Below are 17,031 nucleotides of genomic sequence, written 5' to 3'. Positions count from 1 at the left end.
ATGGCAACCCACTCCAGTATTCTTAACTGGAAAATCCCAGGGACAGAGGAGCCTGGTGGCCTCCAATCTATGGGGTCACAAAGAGTTGGATATGACTGAGCACAGCACAACATTTAATTTCCATATATTTGTTCCATTTAATTTCATTCCAAATTAATTCCATTTAATTTCCATATATTTCAAATTTCCTTGTGATGCTGGAATTTAAATTCCTTCTGGTTTCTAATTTCCTTTCATTGAAATTACTTTGTCATAGAAAATACCTTGTATGATTTTAGTCTCTTAAATTTATTGAAACTTGTTTTGTGGTCTAATGGTCTATCCTAGAGTTTCATGTGCACTTGAGAAAAATGTCTATTTTGTCATTGTTAGCTAGATTGTTCTATATATATTAAGTCTAGCTGGTTTGTGGTGTTCATTAACTTCTATTCCTTGTTAATCTTCTAGTTGTCCTATTTGTTATTGAAAGAGAAGTATTGAAGTCTCCAACGATTGTTTTTGAACTTTTTTTATTTCTATTTTTATTTATCACCTAATTTTGTCCGTTTTTGCTTCATATATGTTGGGGCCTCTGTTGTTAGATTCATGTATGGTTATGAATTGTTGTTATATCTTCTTGAATCATTTCTTTTATCATTATATGGTGTCCTTCTTTGTCTCTTAATAATTTTTTAAAGTCTATTTTTGTCTGATATTAATACAGTTATCCCAGCTCTTCTTTTGATACTATTTGCATGGAATATATGTTTCCATTCTTTAACTAACTTCCTTTTGTTTTGGGGCCTAAAGTGAGTCTCTTGTAGACTATGTATAGTTGACTCAAACTGCTGTATACATTATGTCAGTTGCTGCTTTTTAATTAGAGAGTTTAATTCATTTACATTTTATGTAATTAACAATAAGGAAAGACTTCTTCCATTTTGCTGTTTGTATTCTTAATGTCTTATCTCATTTTTGTTACTTGTATCCTTTTGTTATTGATCTCTTTTTTGGAAGATATTTTTTAAAGTACCATTTTAATTTCTTTCTTTATTTGTAATATATATATATATATATATATATCAGAGAAGGCAATGGCACCCCACTCCGGTACTCTTGCCTGGAAAATCCCATGGATGGAGGAGCCTGGTAGGCTGCAGTCCACAGGGTCGCTAAGAGTCAGACATGACTGAGCGACTTTACTTTCACTTTTCACTTGCATGCATTGGAGAAGGAAATGGCAGCCCACTCCAGTGTTCTTGCCTGGAGAATCCCAGGGACAGAGGAGCCTGGTGGGCTGCCGTCTATGGGGTCACACAGAGTCGGACACGACTGAAGTGACTTAGCTGCAGTAGCAGCAGTATATATACATATGTAATTTTCTTAGTGGTTGTCTTGTGAATTATAACCAATGTCTTGATCTAGAATAATCTAGTTTTAATTAATACCAACAATTTCAAGAGTATACAAAGATTTGCTCATACTTACCTCTCTTTCCCTTAAATTTATTTTCAAGACTTGCATTTCTTTGTATTGTTTGTGAAATCAACATGGATTTTTATAATTTTTTAATGTAGTTTTCTTAAATCATATAGGAAAAATGAGTTGCAGACCATTAATACTGCTTTATATTTAAATTTTAACTTTTACTAGTGCTCTTTATTTCTTCATGTGGAATTAATTTACTATCTAGTTTCCTTTCTGTTGCAATTTACCCGCTGTGAATTTACACATTTTTAAATTGTTGCACTAGGAATTACAAAATATAATCTTAACCCATAGTCTATTTAGAACTAACATTTTAGCACTTCAATTGAAATACAGAAATCTAATTATCATATAGGTCCCACTCTATTATCACTGCCTGGAAAATCCCATGGATAGAGGAGCCTGGCAGGCTATAGTGGATGGGGTCCCAAAGAGTCCAGCACAACTTGGCAACTGAGCAGAGCACAGTAAAAGGTCCTTTTACTCTTTTCCCCCTTATACTATATTTTTCTCATATTACATTTTTTAATTTATTGTAAACTTCATTAGCCCATATTATATCCTTCTAAAGAATGCAAGAAGTCAAGAATAATATTTTTTGTCCAGATGCTTACCATTTCTGTTGCTTTTTTTTCATTTCTTATGTTACAAGTTTCCTTGTTATCATTTCTCTTCTCTCCAAAGGGCTTCCTATAATAATTCTTGTAGATTAGACCAGCTATCAGTGGAATCTTTCAGTTTTCCTTCTTCTGTGAATGTCTGTTTCAGACTTGTGTTTCTGAAGGATTTTTTGCTGAATATCCAATTCCAAGTTAAAAGCTTTTTTTTTTCTTCAGAACTTTAAAAATGTTGGTTTTTTCCTACTGGTTCTGTCAGTTTCTGGTGGCAATCTGCTGTTTTTCAAATTTACGTCTCCTTATAGATAATGTGTTGTTTTCCTCTGTCTTTTTTTAAAGAGTTTTTGTTTTAGTTTTAATCCTTTGATTATGATGTATCTAGACATAAAGTTCTTTGGTTTATTTTGTTTAAGTTCTGCTCAGCTTCTTGTAATGTCAGTTTGTATCTTTTGCCACGTTTGGAACTTTTCAACTGTTATATCTTTAAATGTTTTTTCAACATCACACTTTTCCGTCTTCTGAGATTCTGATGAGTAATATGCTAGGCTTTATTTTTGTTATTTCATGTATGTCTGAGGCTCTATTAATTTTTTCTAACCGCCCCCCCCCCCGCCCCATTTTCTTCATACTGGATAATTTCTAGTGATCTATCTTCAAGTTCACTGAGTCTTTCCTCCATCATCTTCATTCTGCCATTGAGTTTATCCAGTGAATGTTTTATTTTGATTACTTTGGGTTCTAAAATTTGTCTTTGATTTTTCTTTTTATCTTTCATTTGTTTCCTGATGCTTTCTATTTTAAATGTTGTTTCATGTCTGCAAATGCTCTCTTGAATATTTTAATAGTAGCTGCTTTAAAGTCTTTTTCAGATAATTGAAACATCTGTGCCATGTCATCATCGGTATTCATTTATTATCTTTTCCTATGCAAAATGAGATTTTGTATATTACTGTGAGCTGTATAATTTTGGATTGTATTTTGGATATTTTGTGTATTAAATGATGAGAATCCAGGTCCTATTTAAAGTTCCATGGAAAATCTCAGTACTTCTGTTTAGTAAGTAATTGATCTGGTTTTAGAGTTGGCAGATTTAACAAGTAGAATACAGAATACTTAATTAAATTTGGTTTTTAGATAAAGTATGAATAATGTTTTAGTATAAGTATATCCCAAACAAAAAAATCTTATTTATCTGAAATTCAAATTTAACTGGACATCCTCTCTTTTATCTAGCAACCCTTCTTGGTTAGGTTTAAGCCACAAATTCCAAACCACTTCTGTGGCCTGTGGCTGCAATGTCAAAGAAGTTTTAAAAGATTCTATTCTCTTTAGATCCTTCTGGGACCTGGGCAAAGTCTGTATGGTTCAGTAATCAAAGTGATTGGCACAGTAACTAGGATAAGAATCACTTAATCTGTGATCAAGTCAGCTCCTCCTGTTCCTCTGTCTCCACAGTACCTTCAGTTTCTCTGAGACACTCTTATTTTTTTGTCTTTTGGCCAGAAATCACTCACTTCCTTGTTTTCCTGCCACTGAAAGTTCAGAAGTACCAATTCTGGTTTTGGTCTTATATCCCCTGGCTACTCTTCCTGTTTCACGCAAAGTGAGGGAACTTAAAACACCTCTTAGTATTAATGTAACACACAGCACATCTTTATTTTTCTTGAAGTCAATTTTGACTTTGATAGTCCAATGAGACTGTTAAAATTACTGCATAGGAAGGAAATTCTGACATACTGCAATATGGATGAACTTTGAAGACATTTTATGCTAAGTGAAATAAGTCAGTTACTATCACAGGTAAGGGTTTCCGCTTATATGAAGGACTAGAGATAATGAAATACTAGGTTATGATGGTTGTACAACAGTGTGAATGTGATTGCTGCCATTGAAGTGTACATCTAAAAATGGTAAATTTTATATTATGCATATTTTATGATAATTAAAAGTTCATAGCCTTTTAGTGACCCCTGCCATGGTAGTAAATGGCACCAAGGGAAAAACCTTATAAGTACTATAATTTTTCTGACTTTATTCATGATAAGCAGACATAGGTTAATAATTTTGATGAAAGCTAGGATTCGAACTCAAGAAGATTAACTTCTGATCTCAGATTTTTAGTTACTATGCCCTACTATCCACACCATGAGGAAAAAGTTATGACTGTTTAAATACACTTAATGCTTAGTATAGAACAAGGCACAAAAAATGTATTAAATAAGCAGTAAATATTCAACAACTTTATATTTTGTGAGAATTTCTCTCAGAATCTGTCAAAATAATAATTGATATTTTGTTTTTTTAATTGGAATATTATTGATTTGCACTGTAGTGTTAGTTTCTGCTATACAACAAAGTGAATCAGCTATATGTATATATATGTGTGTGTGTGTGTGTGTGTGTGTGTGTGTGTGCGTATCTTTTGAACCTCCCTCCAAACCCACCCTCCCATCCCACCCCTCTAGGTCATTACAGAGCACCAAGCTGAGCTCCTTGTGCTATACAGTAGCTTCCCACTAGCTATCTATTTTATATGTAATAATGTATGTATAGCAATGCTACTCTTTCAGTTCATTCCCCCCTCCTTTTAATAACTAATATTTTGCATTTACAGTTTACATTTTTCTTTGTGAACATGAAGTTGCAACTTACTGATCTTTGCATCTCTATTGTCTAATATTACATATTAGAAGATCATTAGGTGTGAATTTAATGAATTAATATAAAACAAGAACAGATAAGTATTTATTTCAAGCTTTTTAAAAGATTATCTTTTAAAGTTGATGAAAAGAGTAGAACAGTGAAGTAATCATTTTACTTGACTAAACAACATTTTGGCAGGTAATGTAAATTTTAAAAATTTCTTCTTTTTTAGTGTTGAACTTTCATTCTTTGTGGTAAAATGGATACCTTGTGGCTTAACCAGTTTGCCATCCTCCTCTGGAAAAATTTCGTATTAAAGGTAAGTGGAGGTATCTTTGAGAAATGGCTGTAAAGCCTAATGAATTTGAAAATAAAAATTTTTTAAATTTATTTTAATTAGAGGCTAATTACTTTACAATATTGTATTGGTTTTGCCATACATCAACATGAATCTGCCACGGGTGTACATGTGTTCCCAATCCTGAACCCCTCTCCTACCTCTCTCCCCATACCATCCCTCTGGGTCATCCCAGTGCACCAGCCCCAAGCATCCTGTATCCTGCATGAAACATGGACTGCCGATTCGTTTTATAAATGTTTCAATGCCATTCTCCCAAATCATCCCCCCCCGCACTCTCCCGCAGAGTCCAAAAGACTGTTCTATACATCTGTGTCTCTTTTGCTGCCTCGCATACAGGGTTATCGTTACCATCTTTCTAAATTCCATATATATGCATTAGTATACTGTATTGGTATTTTTCTTTCTGGCTTACTTCACTCTGTATAACCAGCTCCAGTTTCAACCACCTCATTAGAACTGATTCAAATGTATTCTTTTTAATGGCTGAGTAATACTCCATTGTGTATATGTACCACAGCTTTCTTATCCATTCATCTGCTGATGGACATCTAGGTTGCTTCCGTGTCTTGGCTATTATAAACAGTGCTGCGATGAACCTTGGGGTACACGTGTCTCTTTCAATTCTGGTTTCCTCAGTGTGTATGCCCAACAGTGGGATCGCTGGGTCATCTGGCAGTTCTATTTCCAGTTTTTTAAGGAATCTCCACACTGTTCTCCATAGTGGCTGTACTAGTTTGCATTCCCACCAACAGTGTAAGAGGGTTCCCTTTTCTCCACACCCTCTCCAGCATTTATTACTTGTAAAATTTTAATAATTCCTTCATTTCATTTCAGTTTATGGGTATTTTTCCTTATTGTTCGATGACTGAAGGTAGATTTCTAAATCTGAAGAGTATCAATAGGGAAAACCAATAAAATCAATAGTGAAATGAGAAAAGGGTGAAAAAGACAATCCAGAGAACCATTCGTTTTGTAGAATGAAGTTGAATGATATATATGTGTAATTGTATCCATGTATGTACACAAGTGTAAATACACACATACACACATATAATACTCTAAAATTAATTAGTATGATTTTGTTTCTCTTGTAGAAACGGAAGATGGGGTCTTTAATTGTGGAAATTTCCATGACAGTGCTCTTCTGTACATTGATTTTGCTTCTGCGCAAACATTCCAAAAGGGAATTTACACAAGCTACTCTTTTCCAGTCTCTTCCCTTGAATAAACTTCCCGCTTTCCTCACTAATAAGAAAAAGGACTATGAATTGGTTTACGTGCCTTCTGGAAGTGATGCGGCAAAAAATATTACTGAGAAAGTGAAAGATGATTTAAATGCCAACCTTACAGGTTAGAAATTGTGATGTTTAAAATATTTTTTTGGAATGATTATTAAATTGTTGTAGAGAAGGCATGTTTCAGTGACCCTTATAACTTGTACATTAATCTCAAATATAATATTATGAACTTTGTAAAAAAAATATCAAACACACCTAAACAAAATATACTGTTTAGAATTAGATGACAAGTTATATAATTCGAAATCTTCTTTGTCTCTGATTGCACTTAAATTAGGGTAAGTTCCTGAGTATGTCAAAAGAACACAAAGCCTCACAATAAATTGGGTAGTTTTTTCCTGGATGCATAAACTTTACTTGAGGTCACTGATTTTACATTTTGTAAAATATATTATGTAAGTGTAATGTAAGATTGTGTTTGTTTAGAATTATAGAAAACTTATACAATTCTTATGTCCTTACACTCTCCTTACTCTGCACCTAACTTCTCTTCTTTGTCCCCCACAGTTAAAAATACTTTCAGAAATTTGACAAGAATCCCTTCAGTCTTGTCTCATGCTTTTACATATGTGTGTTCATGGATTTATCCTGTTATATGTTTTTAAAATTATACTTTTTTTTTTTTCATTTCAAGGGTTTTGAGATGGGAGAGAAAGGTAGATGCTATATACTTTGTCATCTAAGTGACCATCTTTAAAAATTAAAGTGTTATATTTATGTAACTTAACATGAAATTCCCATCAATTTTTAAAATATAAACCATGACTCTCCAAAGAACTTTGGTGCTTATGATGGGCTGGTTTAGGTTACCTTTCAAGTACCCCTGTTTGTGGAGGTAGAGGACAGAGAACAGGTTGCTACTTCTTATCCTTTCCTATTATGGGTCCATCAGTGAAAAAGTTTAAGACACATCGTCATTCAGTCATATTGAGGCCATCATGACAGAGTGTTGCTGAAGACTGGAATAGAGATCTGATGAGTTGAAGGTACATGTCTCATTATAAACTGCTAACTTAAAAGAAAGGAAGCTGAGAAAATTTCCTCCTCCTGATGATTTCTGATACATTCTTTTATTTTCAGTTGAACTAACTCCTTAGCAAAATAGCCTAATGACTATAAGATAGACTTAAAAGTCTTTATTTGGAAAACTTCCACATTCAGTTTTTACTGCTATTCTGAAGAATTATACCTTAAGTAAAACACCTTACTAGGGGCTCCAATCAGGATGGTGGAGCAGAAGGACATGGAGCTAACCTCATGCCACAGATACACTAAAAATACATCTACTGGACTTCCCTGGTGGTTCAGTGGTTAAGAATTTGCCTGTCAATGCCTGGAAAATCCCATGGACAGAGGAGCATGGTAGGCTCCTCTGGGTCGCTAAGAGTCAGACACGACTGAGCGACTTCACTTTCACTTTTCACTTTCATGCATTGGAGAAGGAAATGTTCTCCAAGGAAGTGTTCTTGCCTGGAGAATCCCAGGGACGGGGGAGCCTGGTGGGTTGCCATCTATGGGGTCACACAGAGTCGGACACGACTGAAGCAACTTAGCAGCAGCAGCAGCAGCAGCAGGCAACATGGGTTTGATCCCTGGTTTGGGAAGATATCATATCCTGTGGGGCAGCTATGCCTGTGTGCCGCAGCTACTCAGCCCACACACCCTAGAGCCTGCAAGCCACAACTGCTAAGTTCATGCACTGCAGCTACTGAAGTCCACATGCCCTCGAGCCCATGCTCCACAATAAGAGGAGCCACTGCAACAAGAGAAGCCCACACATTACAGCTAGAAAGTAGCCCCTGCTCACCACAACTAGAGAAAGCCCACATACAGCAATGAAGGGCCTGTGCCCCTGATAGGCGGCTGAAAAACAGGAAAGATTCTCATACCAAGGGAAGCCCCCTCATGGGTGGGGAGATCAGCTGGGACAGAAAGGGAGCATCAGAGTCTCAGAGGAGAGCACAAGAACCAGCTTGTGGTAGGTGGGCAGAGCAGAGAAAGACCTGAACATATGGGCTGTGCCATTGTCCTGAACTCTTCAGCTTGAGACACATGTCCATGGTACAGACAAGGGCTGGGTGCTGAACTTGGTGTTTAGAGGACAGACCCAGGGAGAGGATTTCTATTGGCTGCACAGAGACAGCCAAAAGGGGCTGGGGTGTAGTAAGGCAGTAACCAGGGGTGTTTGAGGAAGAAGTCTGGGCCTATTATAGAAGCGTGGTCAACAGGCCACTGTTAAGTGGAGCTTGAAGGAAGGGGTAGGGTTGCCAATGCAGCTTCTTTCTCCATGTGCTGGCCCTGGTCTTTATGGGCTCTGGGCTCCCACGCCCCAGCCACCTCCTTGGCAGGCTCTGGGAACAGACTTCAGTGGTTTACCCACTGCAGAGGCAAGGCTGAAACCACAGCTGAGCTGCAGGGGCAGTGGGACCTAGGAAGCAAGGCTGAAATCTCTTCCCACAGCTGTGCAAGTCTCAGATTTACATATCTGCCCATCACCAGTTTGTAAATTCAGCATCTGTAGGACATCTGAGTGGACAATAGGTGCTCCTATGGAGAGAACAGGTCTGGCCTTAGCAGCTGTGTATTTGTGGGCACATACATAGCGGGGCAGGGTCAGGATAGAGTCTGGGCTGGCTCCATAGCTCTCACAAGCAGGTCTAGGTGCATGACTACTGCAGTCTTAGAACCTGCCTTCAGCGTATCTGCATTGATGGCCTTGTGAAAACAACACGTGAGGGACACCAGGGCTGATTGCCAGCATTCCCAAAGGTTGAGATGGGGCCAAGGGCAGTGCCAGAAACAGTGCACTTTGTGAGCCCACATAATGGGTGACAGGTGGCACAACAGAGTATACTCATCCAGTGAACGGCCCTGGCAGAATACTCAGTGGTTCTATCCTCGTGGGAGAGCCCTAATCCAGCATACCTCATACTGCAGAAACAGCTCAGAAATGAATCTGGGGGCTTCTACTCCAGCAACTAGGGAACAGAACCAGCCTTGACAGGGCAGTGACAACCACAGAGTAAAAGAAGATAACCTGATCAGTAACCAGTGTAGGCTCTAGTCACCGCAATGTCAGTCACACTTTCTACTAGGAGGATAATGGCCAGCACACACTGAAGAAAGAGGTGGCAGACAGCTACACTAAAAAATAATTCTCACACCAAAAATGGTTAAATCCACACAGGTTATGCAGAGGGACTCCTACACAAAAATAGCCCTCTAAAACCGCAGTAAATAATTGTTTCTCCTAAACTCATTGAGCAAGAGAAGTATAAGTAAAATGAAGAGGCAGAGGAACCACTCCCAATTAAAAGATCATGTATGAAACGAGTTGCCAGTCCAGGTTCGATGCATGATACTGGATGCTTGGGGCTGGTGCACTGGGACGACCCAGAGGGACGGTATGGGGAGGGAGGAGGGAGGAGGGCTCAGGATGGGGAATACATGTATACCTGTGGCGGATTCATCTCGATATTTGGCAAAACCAATACAATACTGTAAAGTTTAAAAATAAAAAAAAATTTAAGTAGGATTGCCATCACATTAAAAAAAAAAGAACAAATAAAACATAAAGTCAGCAGAAGGAAGGAGATAATAAAATTAGAGAGGAAAGAAATAAAATAGAGATTAAAAAAACAGTAAAATCAAGAGCTGGTTCTTTGAAGAGTAAACAAAGTTGACAAACCTCTGTCCAGGCTCATCAAGAAGGAAAGAGAAAAGACCCAAATAAACAAAATAAGAAATGAAAGAGGAGAAATCACAACTGATGCCACAGAATTACAAAAAACCATAAGAGAATTTTTTTTTCTTTAATAGAAAATTATTTAATTAGTATACATGTGTTCCCCATCCTGAACCCTCCTCCCTCCTCCCTCCCCACACCATCCCTCTGGGTCGTCCCAGTGCACCAGCCCCAAGCATCCAGCATCGTGCATTGAACCTGGACTGGCATCTCGTTTCATACATGACATTTCACATGTTTCAATGCCATTCTCCCAAATCTTCCCACCCTCTCCCTCTCCCACAGAGTCCATAAGACTGTTCTATACATCAGTGTCTCTTTTGCTGTCTCGTATACAGGGTTATCGTTACCATCTTTCTAAATTCCATATATATGCGTTAGTATACTGTATTGGTGTTTTTCCTTCTGGCTTACTTCACTCTGTATAATAGGCTCCAGTTTCATCCACCTCATTAGAACTGATTCAAATGTATTCTTTTTAATGGCTGAGTAATACTCCATTGTGTATATGTACCAAAGCTTTCTTATCCATTCATCTGCTGATGGACATCTAGGTTGCTTCCATGTCCTGGCTATTATAAACAGTGCTGCGATGAACATTGGGGTACACGTGTCTCTTTCCCTTCTGGTTCCCTCAGTGTGTATGCCCAGCAGTGGGATTGCTGGGTCATAAGGCAGTTCTATTTCCAGTTTTTAAGGAATCTCCACACTGTTCTCCATAGTGGCTGTACTAGTTTGCATTTCCACCAACAGTGTAAGAGGGTTCCCTTTTCTCCACACCCTCTCCAGCATTTATTATTTGTAGACTTTTGGATCGCAGCCATTCTGACTGGTGTGAAATGGTACCTCATAGTGGTTTTGATTTGCATTTCTCTGATAATGAGTGATGTTGAGCATCTTTTCATGTGTTTGTTAGCCATCTGTATGTCTTCTTTGGAGAAATGTCTATTTAGATCTTTGGCCCATTTTTTGATTGGGTCATTTATTTTTCTGGAGTTGAGCTGTAGGAGTTGCTTGTATATTTTTGAGATTAGTTGTTTGTCGGTTGCTTCATTTGCTATTATTTTCTCCCATTCTGAAGGCTGTCTTTTCACCTTGCTAATAGTTTCCTTTGATGTGCAGAAGCTTTTAAGTTTAATTAGGTCCCATTTGTTTATTTTTACTTTTATTTCCAATATTCTGGGAGGTGGATCATAGAGGATCCTGCTGTGATGTATGTCAGAGAGTGTTTTGCCTATGTTCTCCTCTAAGCGATTATACAACAAACAAATTTTACAACCTAGGAGAAATGGACAACTTTTAAGAAACATACAACCCACCAAAAAGAAATCAATAAAAAAAAAAAACTTCCCTCCAAACAAAAGTCAGGGATCAGATGTCTTTCAGGAGAATTCTACCAGACATACAAAGAAGTACTTATACCAATCATTCTTGAACTCTTCCAAAAGATTGAAGAAGAAGGAATGCTTCCAAAGACATTCTGTGAAGACACCATCACCCTGATAGCAAAACCTGATAAAGACACTAGCATAAAAGAAAATTACAGGCCAATATATTATATTTGATGAATACATAGGCAAAAATTCTCAAAGAAGTTAGGAAAAGCAAATGTAAATAAACAATTCCCTTAAAATCACATAAAAAATATTGACCAAGGAGATGAAAGATTTATATGCTGATAACTATGAAACATCAATAAAGGAAACTGAAGATAATTCAAAGAAAGGCAAAGATATCCCACACTCTTGGATTGGAAGAATTAATCTTGTTAAAACAGGCATACTACCCAAAGCAATCTATGGATTTGATGTGATCCTTATCAAATTACCCACAGAACTAGAACAAATTATTTTAAAATTTACATGGAAACATAACAGACTGAGAATTACCAATGCAATCTTGAGGGAAAAGAACAAATCAGGAGGCATAACCCTTCCAGTCATCAGACAACAGTGCAAAGCTAAAGTCATGAAAACAGCGTGGTATTCACCAAAACATAGACCATGAATCACTGGAACAGAATAGAGAAAAATAAACTCACACACCTATGGACAATTAATCCTTGACAAAGAGGTAGAATATACAACGAGGAAAAGACATTGTCTTCAGCAAGTGGTATTGGAAAAGCTGGACAGCCACGTGTAAATCAAAGAAGTTACAACACATCCTCACACCATGCACAAAAATAACTCAAAATGACTTAAAAACTTAAATGTAAGAGGACACCATAAAACTCCTAGAAGAGAATGTAGGCAAATGACATAAAGTATACCAATATTTTCTCAGGTCAGCCTCCCAAGGCAATAAAAATAAAAGCAAAAATAAACAAATGGAAGCGAATCAAACTTATACACTTTTGTACAGCAAAGGAAATCATAAACAAAATGTAAAGGCTGGGAGGATTGCAAATAATGCAACTGACAAAGCCTTAATTTCCAAAACATACTAACAGCTCATACAACTCAACAACAAAAAATCAAAAGTCAATCAAAAAATGGGGAGAAGATCTAAATAGACATTTCTCCAAGGAAAACATACAAATGGCCTAAAACCCACGAAAAGATGCTCAAAACATTGCTAATTATTAGAGAAATGGAGATAAAAACTGTAATGAGTTATCATCTCACAATTGTCAGAATGGACATTATTTAATAGTCTACAAATAATAAATATTGGTGAGGTTGTGAACAAAAAAGAAACTCTTACACTGTTGGTAGAAATGTAAATCGGTTCAGCCAGTATGGAAAACAGTATGGAGGTTCCTGAAAAAACTAAAAACAGAGTTTCCACATAGTAGGCAATTCCACTCCTGGTAGCATGTACCCAGACAAAACTATAATTCAAAAAGACACATGCACCCATATGTTCATTGTAGCACTATTTACAGTAACCAAGAGGAAACAAACTAAATGTTCATTGACACATGTATGAGTGAAGAAGATGTCATATATATATATATAATAAGACATTATATATAGTATATGTATGCCATTATCCATATGTCATTATATGTATACATATATAATGCAAAATTACTCAGTCTTAAAAAATAATGAAATAATGTCATTTGAAGCAACATGGGTGAACTTAGACCTTATCATACTAAGAGAAGTAAGTCAGAGAGAGAAAGACCAATACCATATGCTATAACACATAGAATCTAAAACACAACACAAAGAAATATGTCTATGAAACCAAATAGACTCACAAACAGAAAAGAGATTTGTCCTTGCCAAGGGGGAGGAGGGTAGAGGATGGAAGGATTGGGAATTTGGGATTAGCAGATGCAAACTAGTATATACAGAATATATAATGAATAAGGACGTACCACATAGCTCAGGAAAATATATTCAGTATACTGTGATACACAATAATGGAAAAGAATCAGTTCAGTTTAGTTGCTCCAGTCTTGTCCAGCTCTTTGTGATCCTATGGACTGCAGCATTCCAGGCTTTCCTGTCCATCACCAACTCCCAGAGCTTGTTCAAACTCATGTCCATCAAGTCGGTGATGCCATCAAACCATCTCATCCTCTGTCATCCCCTTCTCCTTCTGCCTTCAATCTTTCCCAGCATCAGAGTCTTTTCCAATGAGTCAGTTCTTCACATCAGGTGGCCAAAGTATTGGAGTTTAAGCTTCAGCATCAGTGCTTCCAGTGAATATTTAGGACTGGACTGTGAATACTGGATTGGGTTGCCATGCCTTCCTCCAGGGAATCTTTCTGACCCAGAGATCAAACCTACATTGCTTATGTCTCCTGCATTGGCAGGCCAGTTCTTTACCACTGGTGCCACCGTATAGCAATTAATTTTAAAAAGCCTAATATATCAATCTTCTCCTTTGAGTTTATTGTTCTTTGTTTTCTGTTTGGAAAACTTACCCTCCTTGACATGGGTATTTTGGGGATTTTTTTGTTTTGCATAGATATCTACAATTTATAAGGAACTTTTTTTTTATGATATGAGATTTCATTTGTTCCCATTTGTATATTCATTTGACTTCTTACTTTTTAATGGAAAAGACCACTCTTTACCTACTACTCTTTATTTCCATTTTTATCATAAATTAATTTTCTGTATATTCATGCATGTATTAATGAGTTCTACTGGTCTATTTGTATAGCCAGTGTCAGTCTGATTCTATCTTAATCACTATAATTTTATCATGTTCTGATAACCTGTAGGGGAAGCTGTCTCACCTTGTTCTTCAGCCTTGTATTTCTATACAAATTTAAGAATCAGCTTCTAACATTACATAAAAATTCTATTTGGAATTTTATTAGAGTTGCATTGGCTCTGTATGTCAATTTTTACATTTTCACAATGTGGCTTTCTTTAAATCCTTGAACACGGATATCAATTTTTAACAACTTATTTCTTAATATGCTATTTATGTTTCTTGATATAGAGGCTATCAAAGACTTTAATATCTTTTTTACATTGATGTTGTTCAGTTGCTAAGTTGCCACTGACTCTTTGCAACCCCATGGACTGCAGCATTCCAGGCTTCCCTGTCCTTCACTAGTTCCCTGAGTTTGCTCGAACTCCTGTCCATTGAAGTGGTGATGCCACCCAACCACATCATCCTCTGTTGTCTGCTTTTCCTCCTGCTCTCAGTCTTTCCAGTATCAGGGTCTTTTCCAGTGAATCAGCACTTCACATTAAAGGGCCAAAGTATTAGAGCTTCAGGTTCAGCATCAGTCCTTCCAATGAAAATCCAGGGTTGATTTCCTTTAGGATTGACTAGGTTTGATCTCCTTTCAGTCCTAGGGACCCTCAAGAGTCTTCTCCAGCACTACAGTTCAAAATCATCAATTCTTCAACACACAGTCTCTATGTTCCAACTCTCACATCCCCACATGATTATTGGAAAAATCATAGCTTTGACAGTGTGTAGTCATTTTTCAGCAAAGTGACGTCTCTGCTTTTTAATACGCTGTGTAGGTTTTTCATAGCTTTCCTTCCAAGGAGCAAGTGTCTTTTAATTTCATGGTTGCAGTCACCATCCACAGTGATTTTGGAGCCCCCCAAAATAAAATCTATCACTGCTTAATCTTTTTCCCCACCTATTTGCCACGAAGTGATGGAACCAGATGCCAAGATCATAGTTTTTTGAATGTTGAGTTTTAAGCTAGCTTTTTCACTCTCCTCTTTCACCTTCCCCAGGAGGCTTTAGTTCCTCTTTGCTTTCAGCCATTAGAGTGGTATCATCTGCATATCTGAAACTGTTGGTATTTCTCCCAGCAATCTTGGTTCCAGCTTGTGATCCATCCAGCCTGGCATTTTGCATGATGTCAGTCAGTTCATTAGGCCAGTCATGTCTGACTCTTTGTAACCCCATGCACTGCTGCACACCAGGCTTCTCTATCACCAACTCCCAGAGTTTGTTCAGACTCATGTCCATGGAGTCAGTGATGCCATCCAACCAACTTGTCCTCTGTCATCCCCTTCTCCTCCTGCCTTCAATCTTTCCCAGCATCAGAGTCTTTTCCAATGAGTCAGTTCTTCCCATCAGGTGACCAAAGTATTGGAGCTTCAGCATCAGTCCTTCCAATGAATAGTCACGGTTGATTCCCTTTAGGACTGACTGCTTTGATCTCCTTGCAGTCCAAGGGACTTTCATGAGTCTTCTCCAACATCACAGTTCAAAAGCATCAATTCTTTGATGCTTAGCTTTCTTTATGGTCCAACTCTCACATCCATACATGACTATTGGAAAAACCATAGCTTTGACTAGATGAATTTTTGTTGGCAAAATAATGTCTCTGCTTTTTAATATGCTGTCTAGGTTGGTCATAGCTTTTCTTCCAAGGAGCAAGCGTCTCTTAATTTCATGGCTGCAGTCACCATCTGCAGTGATTTTGGAGCCCCCCAAAATAAAGTCTGCCACTGTTTCCACTGTTTCCCCATCTATTTGCCATGAAGTGATGGGATCAGATGCCATGATCTTAGTCTTTGAATGCTGAGTTTTAAGTCAACTTTTTCACTCTCCTCTTTCACCCTCATTAAGAAGCTCTATAGTTCCTCTTCGCTTTCTGCCATAAGAGTGGTGTCATCTGCATATCTGAGGTTATTGATATTTCTCTTGGCAATCTTGATTCCAGCTTGTGCTTCGTCAAGCCTGACATTTTGCATGATGTACTCTGCATAAGTTAAATAAGCAGAGTAACATTCTATAGCCATGATTTACTGCTTTCCCAACTTTGAACCAATCCATCATTCCATATTCGGTTCTGTTTCTTCTTGACCTGCACACAGGTTTCTCAGGAGGCAGGTAAGGTGGTCCAGTATTCCCACCCCTGTAAGAACTTTCCAGTTTGTTGTGATCCACACAGTCAAAGGCTTTGGTGTAGTCAGTGAAGCAGAAGTAGATTTTTTTCTAGAATTCCTTTGCTTTTTCTATTATCCAATGAATTATGGCAATTTGATCTCTGATTTCTCTTCCTTTTCTAAATCCAGCTTGTACATCTAGAAGTTCTCTGGCTTGAAGGATTTGAGCATTACCTTGTGAGCATGTAACGTCAGCATTATTGTATGGTAGTTTGAGCATTCTTTGGCATTGCCTTTCTTTGGGATTGGAATGAAAACTGACCTTTTTCAGTCCTGTGGCCACTGCTGAGTTTTCCAAATTTGCTGCCATATTGAGTGCAGAACTTATCTGCATCATCTTTTAGAATTTGAAATAGCTCAGCTGCAATTCTATAACTTCCACTATCTTTGTTCATAGTAATTCTTCCTAAGACCCACTTGACTTCACACTCCAGGGTGTCTGACTCTCGGTGAGTGAGCACACCACTGTGGTTTTCCAGGTCATTAAGACCTTTTTTTTTTACATAGTTCTTCTGTGTATTTTTGCCAACTTTTCTCAAATCTATTCTTCTTCTTCTCTTAGGCCCTTGCC

At 37.6% G+C, this 17,031-nt stretch overlaps 1 protein-coding gene across 1 annotated transcript in view; it reads left to right on the top strand.

The window, feature by feature from the left end:
* The first annotated feature begins 4,953 nt into the window (after positions 1-4,953).
* The window catches only part of LOC147345296 (phospholipid-transporting ATPase ABCA3-like), a 238,869-nt gene continuing 226,791 nt past the window's right edge, over positions 4,954-17,031 (top strand). Inside the window, exons 1-2 of the mRNA XM_086375383.1 lie at positions 4,954-5,046; positions 6,183-6,438. Coding sequence (XP_086231509.1) covers positions 4,987-5,046; positions 6,183-6,438 — 316 coding nt within the window. The 5' untranslated portion in view covers positions 4,954-4,986. The remainder of the gene's footprint in view (positions 5,047-6,182; positions 6,439-17,031) is intronic.

This window comes from Bos grunniens, chromosome 25 (assembly GCF_055505025.1).
Source record: "Bos grunniens cultivar Pamir isolate PY7600 chromosome 25, Bosgru_T2T1.0, whole genome shotgun sequence".
In the NCBI taxonomy this organism is placed as follows: domain Eukaryota; kingdom Metazoa; phylum Chordata; class Mammalia; order Artiodactyla; family Bovidae; genus Bos; species Bos grunniens.
Note: the sequence above shows the minus strand (reverse complement) of the source record. Positions and strands in the feature narration are given on the sequence as shown.